This window comes from Nuphar pumila, chromosome 3 (assembly GCF_984573655.1).
Source record: "Nuphar pumila chromosome 3, dmNupPumi1.hap1.1, whole genome shotgun sequence".
Taxonomy (NCBI): Eukaryota; Viridiplantae; Streptophyta; class Magnoliopsida; order Nymphaeales; family Nymphaeaceae; genus Nuphar; species Nuphar pumila.
The window spans coordinates 7,871,932-7,886,131 of record NC_143251.1 but is presented as its reverse complement, the minus strand read 5'-3'; the positions used below and the strand labels follow the sequence as shown (position 1 = coordinate 7,886,131).

The window sequence follows — 14,200 nt, the reverse complement described above, 5'->3', positions numbered from 1 at the left end:
ACTCAGAGATTGCTCAATTAAAAATTCGTTGTCCTGCTACAAGCATAGAAGACTCAACATTGAACATATATAGTAAGAGAGCATTTGCTATTATTTAGAGAAACCCAGAAATAGAGAGAAAGAACTGGAGAATAAGTTTGAATCTAAACATTTGTTGCACGTTTGCTCATCCAAAAATAATCATATCATTAGCATAAATAAGAATATAGTTCGAAAAATCAGAAACATCTAAAGGCTCTATCATGCCCTTCTTCGCAACATGCTTAAGCAACACCACGAGACTCTCAGCAACGACATTGAGCATCAAAGCCCAGAGAGGGCAGCCTTGCCATAATCCATGCCCCAACTTGATCTAGCCAAGAGAGAGATGATTGAATGAGAACGGGCAGAGCTGCTGACAGCTAACATTGTTGTTATTCAACACAAACAAATTGCCCTATCTTCATGGAAACTAAGTCAATCCCCAAAGTGCCTTCCAAAATGAAAAAGAAGCAAATACAGGATGAAGAACCAGCAGAATTTTTCACGCTCACAATGAGTTCAAGAATTAACAAGTGTATTCATCAAGCAGTAAAGCAGACGAGTATTCCAGAAAATTCAATGTCGGTTCCTCTTTGCGCACATCAAACCTTAAACTGTTGAGAGAAGTTTGGAAACGCTCCCAGAGGCGAGAAGTAACCTCATCACAGACAACCTCAGTGAGACCTTTCATCTTTTCTACTGAATCAGGGAGCGGTTCCAGACCTGCGCACCCTCTCATGTCGATCTTCTCCAAGCCACAAAGATTGCCAAATTCTTCGGGGAGTTCCTCAATTTGCATACAGTCAGAAATATCCAAAAATCTCAAGTTTTGGAGTGTGCATATTGAGCTTGGCAGGTATTTCAGCGCTGAACATGCGTGCAAGCTTAGGACCTCCAATTTAGTCAATTTATCAACTGTGTGTGGCAACTCATCCAGATCAGGACATTTTGTTATCTTAAGCTTCTTTAGATTGGTGACCTCACAAATTCCAGGTGGTAATTTCTCCAAACCATTGCAGTAGTTTGCTTCGATTTCTGTCAATTTAGGAAAGATGGTTGGGATATCAAATGGAGAACTGTTGTCGACTTGGTTAAACAAACAAGACACCATTGATAGCTTCTCCAGGTTTTGCAATGGTTCTAACCGAGTGTTCTTTGATCTGGGAACAAAGCACTTCGGAAGCAGATTTCTTCGAAACTGAAATGTTGCCGCTTCTGGCAATCGCACTGTTGCAGTAGATAAATTAGGGACTGATATCTTTTCAAACCTGACCCTTCTGAGGTTCTTTAGGGAGCCCAGTGGAGGCAACCCACTTAGTTTTGAAGGCTGTGCACTGTGATTTGCGATGATGAGAACCTTCAGTTTCTCCATTCTCTTCAAAAACGGAGGTAAACAATAAGAATCAGCTGAGAAATTCAATATGAGGACTTTTGCACGAGGAAGTGTCACTTTGAACCAGTCCTCGCGTTTCATCTCACCTACAAACAGATCAAACAAAGTTACTTTTCATGAAAAAGAGATGCGAGAAAGTTTTAATCACTACAGGTGCGAATTGACATACACCCACCCTGGTGGCTCGAGTGGCAGCGGCCCTGGAGAGAAGGTGTTGACCCCTTCGTCCCAGGTTAGACTCCCACAGGGTATTGGTGACTTCACCTGGGGTTTTGCCACATAGGAGGGCATGCCCATTATACGTGACCCAGTTCTCGGCGAGGGTTCCTCGTCATCAAAAAGAAAAAGAAAAGTGTGAATTGACATGTGTTGTTTACCAGTATGTATGGAAACAATCTGAGCTTGGACTGTGTTCTTTTTTTTTCTTCCAAATCTCAGGAAGACCTGATTCTTTCTTGTCCATGATGAGCCTAGTATTACGGCCTATGTGGATTGCCAATTCTCTCAGCAGATCATGCTGAATCACATAGAGGTCGCTGTAGTTCCTATCTTTGACTCTAACCTCATTCCTAGTGGAACATTGAAAAGAAACTTATCAGTGGTGAGAAGTAATGCAAATGTGAGCACATTGTATGGGAAGCACATCAGTCACTAGCTATCATACCCTCTTCTCCGGAAAAGAGTAACAAGATTGTTGCCGGAAAGCTCAGCGAGAACATAAAAGGCTCCATCCTCACTTAGGTCACGGGTTTCAACCCACATATCAATGACAGAAGCAGCAGGGATCTTTTCGTCCTCCGGAAAGGAACCCAAGTCCTTAAAACATTCGACCGTTTCTTCACTCAGATCACGTAAGCTGATGGCCAAGAGCTCGAGGATTTCAGTGTGGCCCAGTTGCTCAAGTTTCTCTGCTGCTTCTTTCCACTTTGTTTCGTTTTTCCACCGCAATGAGGTCCCTATCAGTTTTAATGCAAGGGGGTGACCTTTGCAACACTTCACTATCTGCAAATGAATAGTAGAATGCTTTATCATTTTGGTAAAAACGTACATGGTCAATAATCAAGTCTTTTTTTTTTTTTTGTGTGTGTGTGTGTATGTGTGTGGTGAGTGCGTGGGGGTGAACCTGCAACGTCCCATCACAAGGTGGACAAGTGGAGCCCCAATAACTAAACCTTCTTACCCAGGCATCATCACTTTCAGATTAACTGGTAATATGGAAGCACGAAATTCCTAATATGGGCCTCTGTTTAGGGATCCCAACGGATCAGATTTTATTTGATATCCACCAAATCTAAGTCCATTTAGTTGAATTCGGTAAGCCAAAACCATATTTGATTATTATTGGATTTGAATATTTTTGGTATTTTGCTATCAAATCTGATGGATATCTGGATTTGATGGACATCAAATTCTGATTCGGTGTAAAAAAAAAAAACAGATCTTCTATGAGCTTTTCTCCATCCAAATCTGACTCCATTTAGTGAATATCTGATTAATTGGATCCGGTATTGGCTCCATTGGACCTGAATCAAAACCGTTTATGCTGCTACTTCTTGTTTTCCTGAAAATGCTTACCTTTACCGTACGTGTTCATTCACGTCAATGTTGTCAGTAATGGTATCGGCCCTGGATCGTTTGGCCACCGAATTCAGCTGTATCGGCCCATACCATACCGATAAGTGAATCATTATGTATCGGAGTAAAAATAATACTAAATTATTATGTGTCAATCATAAAGTAACACGTTTTAAAACCATTAAAATAATTTTAAATTAATATTAAAATTTATTTTTGGTATTTTTTACATTTATTAAAAAATAGCTGATTCATGTTTGCAACGTATCGATTTTCTGCCGACATGATGCGTATCCGACATGATGGTCGATACTGGACGATATCTGATAATATTAGTTCAGGTTAAATCATAAGTCCGGAAACCTATGCCCCATATAGGAATTTAAAAAATGTAGGGTTCATTTTTTCATATTAAGGGCAAAAGGTTAAATCGGATCCACTCATCCCCTATGTCATCCATATCTTTCTATGTACACATTTTTATGAAATCCGGCTCCATAGATATTTTTCTTAAAAAAATTGATCCTAGGTCAATTCTTGTTGAATCCATCTATAAGGTTATACTTGATCAAAACAACCTGCATCATAATATTTTGTAAAGGTATGAAGATGGGGGATGACATAGTGGATGAATTGAACCATAGTGGCCCTAAATAGAATTTTTTCTTTTCTCAAAACAAGAAATAGTGTCAAAAGTGAGTACCAACTAAGTCGTTGTCAATTGTACAGAGTTCTGAATACCCCATGTTCATTTCTAAAACTTTATTCTACTCTATTTTTTTTTTCTCCAAAGTTTTAATCACTCCCCATGTTTGATTTGGGGGACACCTAGGTGAGGATTGAGGAGGGGCTGTTTAGCTTGTGGTCTAACATAGTTATACGTGTGAACGATGGGGTTGCATTTTTCTCAGTGCCAATCTTTTTTTAATCCAAGGAAAAAAAATACCCCATCACTCTCCGGTTGGTAAAACCCTTAAGGTCCTCATGCCCACCCGGGAGTACACCCAGCTTCGACGTTTTAATTTAAAAAACATATTTTTCTTAAAAAAATGATCCTAGGTCAATTCTTACTCAATCAACCATTTTGAATCCATGTATAAGGTTATATTTGATCAAAACACCTTGCATCATAATATTTTCTAGGGGGGATGACATAGGGTATCACTTGAACCATAGTCTTAAAAGGTTGGCCCTTAAATAGAATATTTTCTTTTCTCAAAACAAGAAATGGTATCAAAAGTGAGTACCACATACGTCATTGTCAATTGTACAGATTTCTGAATACCCCCATGTTAATTTCTAAAACTTTATTCTACTTTTTTTTTCTTTTAATATTTTAATCACTCCCCGTGTTTGATTTGGACACCTGTTTAGCTTGTGGTCTAACATAGGTATACGTGTGAACGATGGGGTTGCGTTTTTCTCAGTGCTAATCTCTTTTTTTTGGATAATCCAAGGAAAAAAATACCCCATCACCCTCTGGTTGGTAAAACCCACAAGGTCCTCCATGCCCACCGGAGAGTACACCCAGCTTCGATCTTGCAGCAAGGGACGCCACCCGTGGGTTTCTAAGTTGTGACATCCGGTCAACCATTCACAAGTCACCCCAACCAGATGAGCCGAGCCCTTGTGGGCTTTTCTCTAATGCTAATTGCTAAACTAGAAGTGATAACGTACCTTCCCCACCAGCTCATCATCCACGCCTAAATCTTTTGCTTTTGACAGAAGCTCGTCATTCAAGTCTTCAGGGTCTTCATGTTGGGAAAGGGCATGGCCAAGCAAGAGCAGCTTGGCTTCCTCCATCTTCAGTTCTTGCACTTGATAAATCCATTGAAACTTACGGAACTTTTTTCTAGAGGTGACCAGGGTTTTAATTAAGCCCCCTCTATCGATGACGAGATTGGCGAGATCGGATTCGGACCAAACATCATCAAGAACTACCAGAACGCGTTTCTGGTTTGTTCTTCTGTCTTGTACAGCGTTTCTTAGCTGCTCAATTGCATCGTTCTCGTCATCAAAATTAGGCACGTCTTTTTCAGGCACCAACTTCCCCCATAGTTTCCGAACCACCTCTACCAAATTGGGCGACTTGGAAATAGTCAAAACAACAATATCAAACTCTGCTGCAAAAATGTAAGACGAAGAAGGTGGTCACTGGTCAGCAGTATATTCCGATAGCAAAAAACAAATATTTTGCTTTATGGATCGTCTTTTATATGGATAGTAAGCAATTTTTTTTAATCATGTGATTGCAAAGTGTAATTATGTTTTCCAACAGCTGCAAAAGTCAATAATCTAAAATACACTAAAATTTCTCATATGACTTGATGCTGCTTAATAATGATTGACTGCTCATGCAATTTCACAAGACATATATGCACTTATTATTAACATGTTAATCTCAAATTTATGTGTCTAATAAACCTACAAATAACTTAGCAATTTATTTTTTAAATATAAACCTACAAATATCTTAGCAATTTTTTTTTAAATAAATATTTTTGCAGTATGACCAATAAATATGTCATTTATTGTTTCCATAATTACAAGTAATTAAAGCTCATATATAGTCATGGGCTGTTCACCATGGTCATTGAGAGAGGAAGACTTGGCTGCAAGCATCGATGGTTTTGCTTATTTTCTCCTGTATCGGTGATTGATTATCATTAGTAATGTTAACTATGAAAATCAAAGTTGAACGAAATTGTACCTTCAACCTCTTTGTCTTCGCAAAGCTTTAGTGCTAAAGTAGTCTTTCCACATCCTCCGAAACCACAGATTCCAATAACAGAAACAGAACCATCTTTCTGAAGCAACATATTCTTCACCTCTATTAGCGGCCCCTTCAGACCAAAAGTTCGTCGTGGAAGCTTCGGCTCAGCACGACCAGAATCAGAGCTCCTGTTTCTTTCCCCATACAGATATTCCCTAATCCTTTTGATGTCCCTCGACATCCCACACTGCATATCAAATTGGGTAAACCTTACCAAATCTCCATCCAACCCACGTAATCTGTGGGAATATATGAGCTTCGTCCTGACATTCCATCTCGACACTTGGGTACATTTTTCAACCAACTCTTTCCCACGATCCAATAGCAGGCTTAGCTTTTCAATCTTTTGCCTTTCCTTAAGTATTTCAGCAATTGAATACCCACTCTTGACGTATATCAATTCTTCATCCAATTGTGTGACATCTTCAACATAGCCTTCCAAAATATTCACTGTATTCTTGAGCTTAGCAGCTTGTTTTCGAAAACCTTTTAACTCTTTCAAAAGATTTGTGAACTCTTGAAACAGGACACCTAGTGCTGCTCCTTCAATTAATGTCCCTGCCATCAGGCTTGGATTTATGGATGTGAAAGCAACTAAACTGATTTCACCAGAGACTTGCGAGGATGAATCGAGCTAGCTGGTTCTTTAAAATAAAAAGAAAGAATCGAGTTAGCTAGCGAGACGTTTCAATTCCCAATAGTAACTCCTAGTGATTTATAAGCAGTCAACAAATTCGGGATCTGAACGGCCTGCTTCCAGCGGTCAATATATCCACTTCAGAACCAATAATAGGCTATTCCATTTTCATTTACGTTATTGGAATTATTTTTTTATTTATATATAACCTGAAGAAATCATATCCGGGGCTCAGCCTTTCCTACCTACAGTAGTCACCGTGCCAGCAGCGTAAAACCTCGAAATTAGTGTTGGGTTAGCTAGCCCGACAAGGTTGACCGTGCCGAAGAAGTCTCCTCCCACATCACGTCTTCCATTTAAGTTTCAACTAGAGGTTTTGGAAAACCCTGACGTTTGCCCATGTTTTTCACACAAATATATATATCACTAGAATATAAAAACTGAAACATGAGAACAGGAAATATGGGCATTTTTAACGCTTTTTTTGCAAATCTAATCATGCGGGTGTGCTTTGCATGATGAATTTGTTAGGAATCAACCATTGAATCATGTATTTTCGATAAAAAAAATATGATTTTTGAATGCTTGAATGTTTATGAAAATATGAGTTTTAAAGTCTTAAAAATATCTCATTTATGCATCAAATGATTCAAGAGCGTGTTTTTTATAAAACCAAGAATGTAGATCACATCAGCAGAGTAAGATTCAAGAGAAAAGAAAAAAAAATTATAAAATTTAAAGGTTCACACATTAGTTCTCATATTTTCAGTTTTCCTATTATAGTGACTATATATCTATATATAATAGGGTGCTCCCGGAGCACCTATTCTCTGAGCGCCCAAAAAGTATATCTTGATGATATGGAATCTTTCTAAGATCCCCGAATCACTCGGACCGCTTTCCCAAAGGTGTGTTTGCGGAAAGGGAATCCGATTACCCCCTCTCCGCCTACCGTGGAAAAGGGAATCAGAACGTTGATTCTTGGGTTCTTTCCTTGGGAGAAAACAATCCCAGCGTCTGTGTCGTTTGGTAGGTCCCATGAAAATGCCTCGTTCTCTGTGTATTTCAGTGGAATCCATCAACTTTTCGGGGGGCACAAACGTGCCCTGATAAGTAAATTCCAAGGAATCCACCGAGCGCCACGCAACACATGGGGACTGACCGGAGAAAGCGATGGGGTTTGAACCGGACGCACCCAAAATATGGACACCATAAAATTTCACTTTCTTTCAACCGATTACAATTTTAACTTTGGGCTAGTTCTATTTTTATACTTATCTTTTCATATATTCTGTAGTTCCTTCTATTTACTAGAAATTACCAAGTCTTCAAGGAAACATTTTTTTACAGAAACCCGTAATTTTTTCGTTAGCGATGAAATCCCAAGAACAATTTCATTCCCGAATTTGGGTAGGGTTTCTGAGACTGAGTTTATAATCTGGTCCAATTTGGACGGATTTCGGCATCCAAACACTATCCTGTTATTGCGGGGCTTCCACGCATCCAACAGTCAACGACCTTGTTTGGGAGCCGGAGATGAGAGTGGAGATGGGGAGATGAGAGGTGAGGCGGCAAATCCCAAGACACTCTGCCGTTAGGAATTCCGTATTTGGGAGATGGGAATGGAGATCCACTCTCATCACTCATTTCCACCTTTATACTCTTCTCCTTCTCCAGCTCCCAAACAGAATCTTAGTGTAAAACACAAATTTATGAGAAAAAAAAAAAACTTCAAGGCTCTGTTTGGGAGCCGGTGTTGGAGAGGAGATGAAAGAAGTGATGGGGTGGAGAAGAAAATGGGAGATAAGGGTGGAGTTATCAATTACAACCTTGCGAGGAAGTGATTGAAAATGGATTATCCCCACCACCTTTCTCCACTTTCAACACCATTCTCATCTCCCTAAACAGAATTCCTAAATACCTGTGGCCGTAAGTGTTATTAATTAAACCTTCATTGAAGAACTGGCCTCCTTTGTACACACACACAGAGAGTGAGAGAGAGATCTGACCTCCTTTGTACAGAGTTCTTCTGATTTCGAAGCTCCGATTCCTTTGTGCTCTCAGGATGAACCGATCGTTCAATGCATTGACCTTCTTCCTTCCACCATGGCTCTATGTATACGGCCCATTCCATCACGATAAAAAAAATAAATTGGAGAACTCGGTTAGGGATGCAAATGGCACGGGTTTCACTCGGATATCCGGCCCACCCGAACTCGGTTAACCGGGTTTGCTAAATTTCTTTTACATCCGATCGTGTAAATGGGTCGTGTCTTAACTCGGTATTGCACTGCAAAACACGATCAGATTCGGGTTCAAATTGGTAATCAGACTTAATCTTATCGGATTCTTGTGAACGTTAAAAAGCATGGAAATTCTATGGTTGGCCCTTCAAAATTTCAGAAACGAAAGGGGGCAAGGAAAATTCTTTAATTAAAAAATATGGCAAGAGTAGCCGCCGGCTGGTTGAACCTTACATTAGGGGTGGCAATCGTGTCGGGTTGGCGGGTTGAAGGGTCGACCTGGCAGATTGGCGGGTGAGCATACCTCAACCCGAACCCAACCCATTTATTAAACGGGTCGGCTGTGGCAAACGCGAACCCGGACCATTTAATGAACGGGTAACCCGACATGACCCGCCAACCCGTTTAATAAATGGGTTGGGTGGGGTAAACGGTTTGGCAGGTTACCGGGCAAGTTGGTGGGTCGGGTTGATGGGTCGGGTTGGCAGGCGGGTTGGTGGGTCAGGTTCGGGTAAACGGGTTGACCCACCCGCCTAACCCGTTTATTAAACGAGTCAGCCCGGTAGGCGGGTTGGCATACCCCTAACAAGAAACCAACCCGTTTAATAAGCGGGTCGACCCGTTTATGACACGAAACCGTTTATAGCCAAACCCAAACCCGCCTAAGAGCCGGGTTGGCGGGTCGTGTCAGAAATTGCCACCCCTACCTTACATGCCAATCATAACGTGACACTAGTTAAAACTATTAAAATAATTAAAAAATATTTTTGTATTTTTTTACATTTATTCAAAATTAGCTGAATCGAACCTTAATGGTATCAAAATTCTGGCCGATACAATGCATATCAGCCGATACAGGTTGATATCAATAACATTGGTGTCCACAGTCCACTTAATGTGTGGGACTCACACACCCATGCAAACACAGGAAGTGTGGACGGGCAGGAACCGGTCCCGCATATCCTTATATATATATATATATATATATATATGTGAATGATGTTTGCATAGGATTTAGGCTTTTAATTTAGTTTTATGTTTTAAATATCATGAACAATGAATGTTTCTTTAGGTTTTAGGGGTTTTTGTAGATTTTTTTTTTGTCTTGGATGGCTGTAAAATTTATAAAAACAAAGAGTTATGCTCAATGTTTTTTATCTTGGCTTATTACACAAACAAACCGCACCTTGATTGACGACCTGGCCACGCTGGCTTTAGCCGGCAATATTTATCCTCATGGAACTCCTACTTCACCTTGCGGAAGAGGGTGGGATGGCAATGATATAACAACAGCATATTAAATAAATTAGGATTGGTGCAACCACATGTCCCCACGTGAGGTTTAAATTAAAATTTCAATCATGATAAAATTAAATTCAATGAATTTTTTTTTAATTAACTAACGTCAGTCCCCCTAGTGCCTTAACAAGAAGTAAACCAAATTGATCACGAAGACATTTAGGGCATCTTTGATGGCTTGTTCATGAAATCACCGAACAGAAAAACAAAACGATTCTGTTCATTCTGTAACAACTGTTCGCGAACAACTTGGACAGTCTTGAAACCAGAAATCAGAAAAAATTCTACGAAATCTGATGCAAACAACCAATTATGTATAGATTTTTTTGTTAGCGATGAAATCCCAAGAACAATTTCATCCCCGAATTTGGGCAGGGTTTCGGAGACTGGGTTTATAATCTGGTCCAATTTGGACGGATTTTGGCATCCAATCACTATCCTGTTATTGCGGGGCTTGCACGGATCCAACAGTCAACGACCTTGTTTGGGAGTCCAAGATGAGAGGTGAGTCGGGAAAATGCCAAGACGCCCTGCCATTTGGAATTTCGTATTCGGGAGATGAGAGGGGAGATCCACCCTCATCAATCATTTCCACCTTTACTCTCTTCTCCATCTCCAGATTCCAAACAGAATCTTTGTGTAAAACACAAATTTATGCAGAAAAACGAAATCTAAAGCTCGTATGGGAGTCAGTGTTAGAGAGGAGATGAAAGAAGTGATGGGGGCGGAGAATAAAGGTGGAGTTGTCAACTACATCCATGATTGAAAATAGCCCATCTCCACCAGTTTCCTCCACTCTACCACCATTCTCATCTCCTTGAACAAAATTCCCAAACGCCTTTGGCCACGCTCATTGAATGCCATCTCCGGCTCTCAAACAGAGCCTAAGAGAGAGAGAGAGAGAGAGAGAGAGAGAGAGAGAGAGAGAGATCTGACCTCCTTTCTACAGAGTGATTCCTTTGTGCTCTCAGGATGAACCAATCAATAAGTGCATTGAACTTCCTTCGTCTAGGTATGGCTCTATTTATAAGGCCCACATCACGAGCCAAAAAAAAAAAGGAGAAAAAAAAATTGGAGAAGAGGCAGAAAAGGTAGCGTGAACATTAATCAATTAAAAGTACATGAAAAGTAGTCGTGGAATAATCAACTTGATCGTGTAATAAAAGTGTTCACATTATATTTCATTCAAAAAATAATAATTGTTAACAGTATACGCAGCGCCACTGGCCCACTGCCAAACACCCATCTTGGCATTTCTCGGGCGTGGTTTCCATCTTGAGAATTGTTGAGATGGGTGACCGACGGTGGTGCTCCATCATTCAGCTTAACTGGGTAATGCACTGCAAAACCCGATCAGATTCGGGTTAGAGTTGGTATTCAGGGATTCTTGTGAACGTTAAAAAGCATGGAAATTTTACGATTGGCTCTTCAAAATTTCAGACCTTTACGAAAGGGGCATGGAACATTCTTTAATTTAAAAATATGGCAAGTGTAGCCGCTCATCTGCTTGAACCTGACCAACTTTAAATATCATTCAAGTAATAACATACCCAATTAGAGAGCGGACAAGGGGCTCCGCACACTTGACCAGATAACTTAGGCCGCGTTTGATTATTGCGCGAATAGTGGTGTCCACGGTCCACTTAATGCGTGGAACCCATACACCCAATTCAATCATCAGCACACTGGGCCTTTGATCATATTGAATATGGGTGGCCCAACATTTAATTTCTATGGTATAGCAACCACTTGATTTTCAAGTACACTGACTTTATCAGAATAGACGGCTAAAAGGATTTACCTCTTGATACGTATACAATACCGTATCTGTAGGGATATGAACTGTTTGCGTTTGGGTCGGATATCTGACCAGCCCAAACTTATGTACTCATATTTGGTAAAAATCAAAAAAATGGGATCTGACTAAGAAATCAGATCATATTCAATTTTGCATATTAGAAATCTATACGATTAGGAGTTGAATTCAGGTTTGTTACAAAATCCAATCTGACCCTGACCAACCTCTTCAATCAGATTTTCAGTTTCAATCTGTTTATTATTTCTAGAGTCAGATTCATATTCAATTTTCCTGTTTGAATCCGGATAGGACTCCCACTATGGCACATCCAATTAATTAGGTCGGATTCAGTAATATATACTTATATCTCAACTAAATCTAACCCGTTTACATCCCTACCTTATTTGTCCAACATGTATTTTCGTACCATATTTTTTTTCACTAATATTTAGCCTCTTACTTCAAACACGTTTCTAAAGCTCCGTCAATTTTCTAGGACTTGAATTTAAATTTGGCTTTAGGAATTTTTTTTTTTTTGAAAGGCAAGCTGGGGTTAGGCAGACCCTTACCATTGGGTTTTGAACCTTCAACTTCTAACACAAGGTGACGTGCACTAGCTGCTCGGTTCAATGAAAATTCTCTCTTTTCTCAAATAACACATATAGTATATAGATGCTTTTGGTAGTAAAAGGATTTGGCCAAATAATCATGTTCCAGGAGCAGCTGGCAGCTAGCGGCTAGCTAAAGGGTTTAAGGGGAAATGGTTGAACCAAGTTAGATTGTTTGTTTTCAAATTAGAACGGGCAAAAAATCAGTTCTGACTATTGTGGCTAAACCATTGCTCAAAACCATTGTAACAACACGGAATCAACCAAAACAACAAGAAAAAAAAAAAAAGATGCACAAACTACAACACCAAGATTTATTTTGTTCACGTACAAGGGGCTATATCTACAGGCAAAGCCAGCAAACAAAATTCCATTATTAATAAAGAGATCAACGGGGGAATACAAGATTGAAGATCAACAACCTTACCTTCTCAATCCTTTGAGCACCCCACAACCAACAACCCCACTAAAAAGAGATTGGTACAACATATTTTCACTTTTGCATACTCAATCCAGTGAGATTCGTAATGACAAACACTCCCAAAAACACATTTGGACCTTAGGGTATGGATGTAAAAAAACCTTTGAAAGCAAAACTCCCTCTATTCTCAACTTATGGAAAAAAGTACACCATAAGCAAGGGTGTCAACGGGTTGGGTTGGGTTGTGAAACTAGACCTGGCCCTTATTTTCGGGTATAGTATCAGGATTGGACCCAAGTCTAATCTGACCCACCATTAAAGAAATCATACCGGGATCCGATAAGAACTACATGAATCATACTCGATAAAACCATATTTTTTATTATTTTTATATTGAAAATTTGTGGGTACCTTAATCGAAACTCGAGTTGGGCATAAAATTTCACAAACTATACTCGGGTCCATGTATTGATCAGACCTTTAGTTATGGACCTATGTCTTAATCGTGTCTTCTTGTTGATCATCATACTCGGGCTCTATAGGTTTTGATTTGGGTCAGGTCTCGGTAAACCCGACATGTTTACACCCCTTAAGCATAATGACGACTCACTAAAATGAACCATCACTCACATGATGGAAACAAAACACAGCAAAGAAATTGCACAGATGCACAACGATTTAACGTGGTTCGGTATAAACCTATGTCCGCGATAATATCTCTCTATTCTAACTCACGAATAGAGGTTCTCTCTTATTCACGGAAACGATGAATGTATTGGAATTTGTTAATATCCTCCCAAGTCCGCCAAGTCCCATCTTTGAGTCTGAAATTGTAAGTGAATTGGGACCTGTTAGCGAGTCTATACAAACAAGTGTCTGAACAGGAGTCTACTGAAGTCCTGCCTCATTTTGAGCCCATTGAGTTACTTGAACCTGTAACCAGAACTCATCATATGATAACCAAGTCTCAAGATGGCACGTTAAAACCCAACACTTTTATAGCTTCCATATATGAATTAGGTATTGGTTTGTTAGGTGAACTTGTCCAAGAAACATAACCAAACACCTATGAGGCTGCCGGTCATGATAAGTGGCAAAAAGCCATGAAGTGTGCGTATGACGCCTTGATAAAGAATAACACTTGGACTCTTGTTCCTCCTAATAAAGCTCATAATATTGTTGGTTGCCAGATACAAAGGCAGGCTCATCGCAAAAGGTTACAGTCAACAAGAAAGTATTGATTACTTTGAGACTTTCAGTCCGGTTACAAAACTCACGACCATTAGAACTTTCCTATCTATTGTTGTTAGTAAAGGTTGGGTCATGCATCAACTTGATATTAATAATGCCTTTTTGCAGGGCTATCTCAAGAAAGAGGTGTATATGGATCAACTACTTGGGTTTAAAAGCAAGAAGTTTTTACATTATGTGT

The 14,200-nt window shown here is 39.7% G+C and overlaps 1 protein-coding gene across 1 annotated transcript; it reads right to left on the bottom strand.

Moving 5' to 3' along the window:
* Positions 1 to 547: 547 nt before the first annotated feature.
* LOC149841832 (putative disease resistance protein At5g47280) lies at positions 548 to 6,327 on the bottom strand. Its single transcript, XM_090000533.1, has 6 exons — positions 5,700 to 6,327; positions 4,667 to 5,112; positions 2,079 to 2,416; positions 1,977 to 1,983; positions 1,792 to 1,897; positions 548 to 1,500 (listed from the first exon to the last, which is right to left on the bottom strand). Exons 1-6 carry the CDS (start codon positions 6,325 to 6,327, stop codon positions 548 to 550), a joined length of 2,478 nt encoding a protein of 825 aa, XP_089856659.1.
* Positions 6,328 to 14,200: the final 7,873 nt, after the last annotated feature.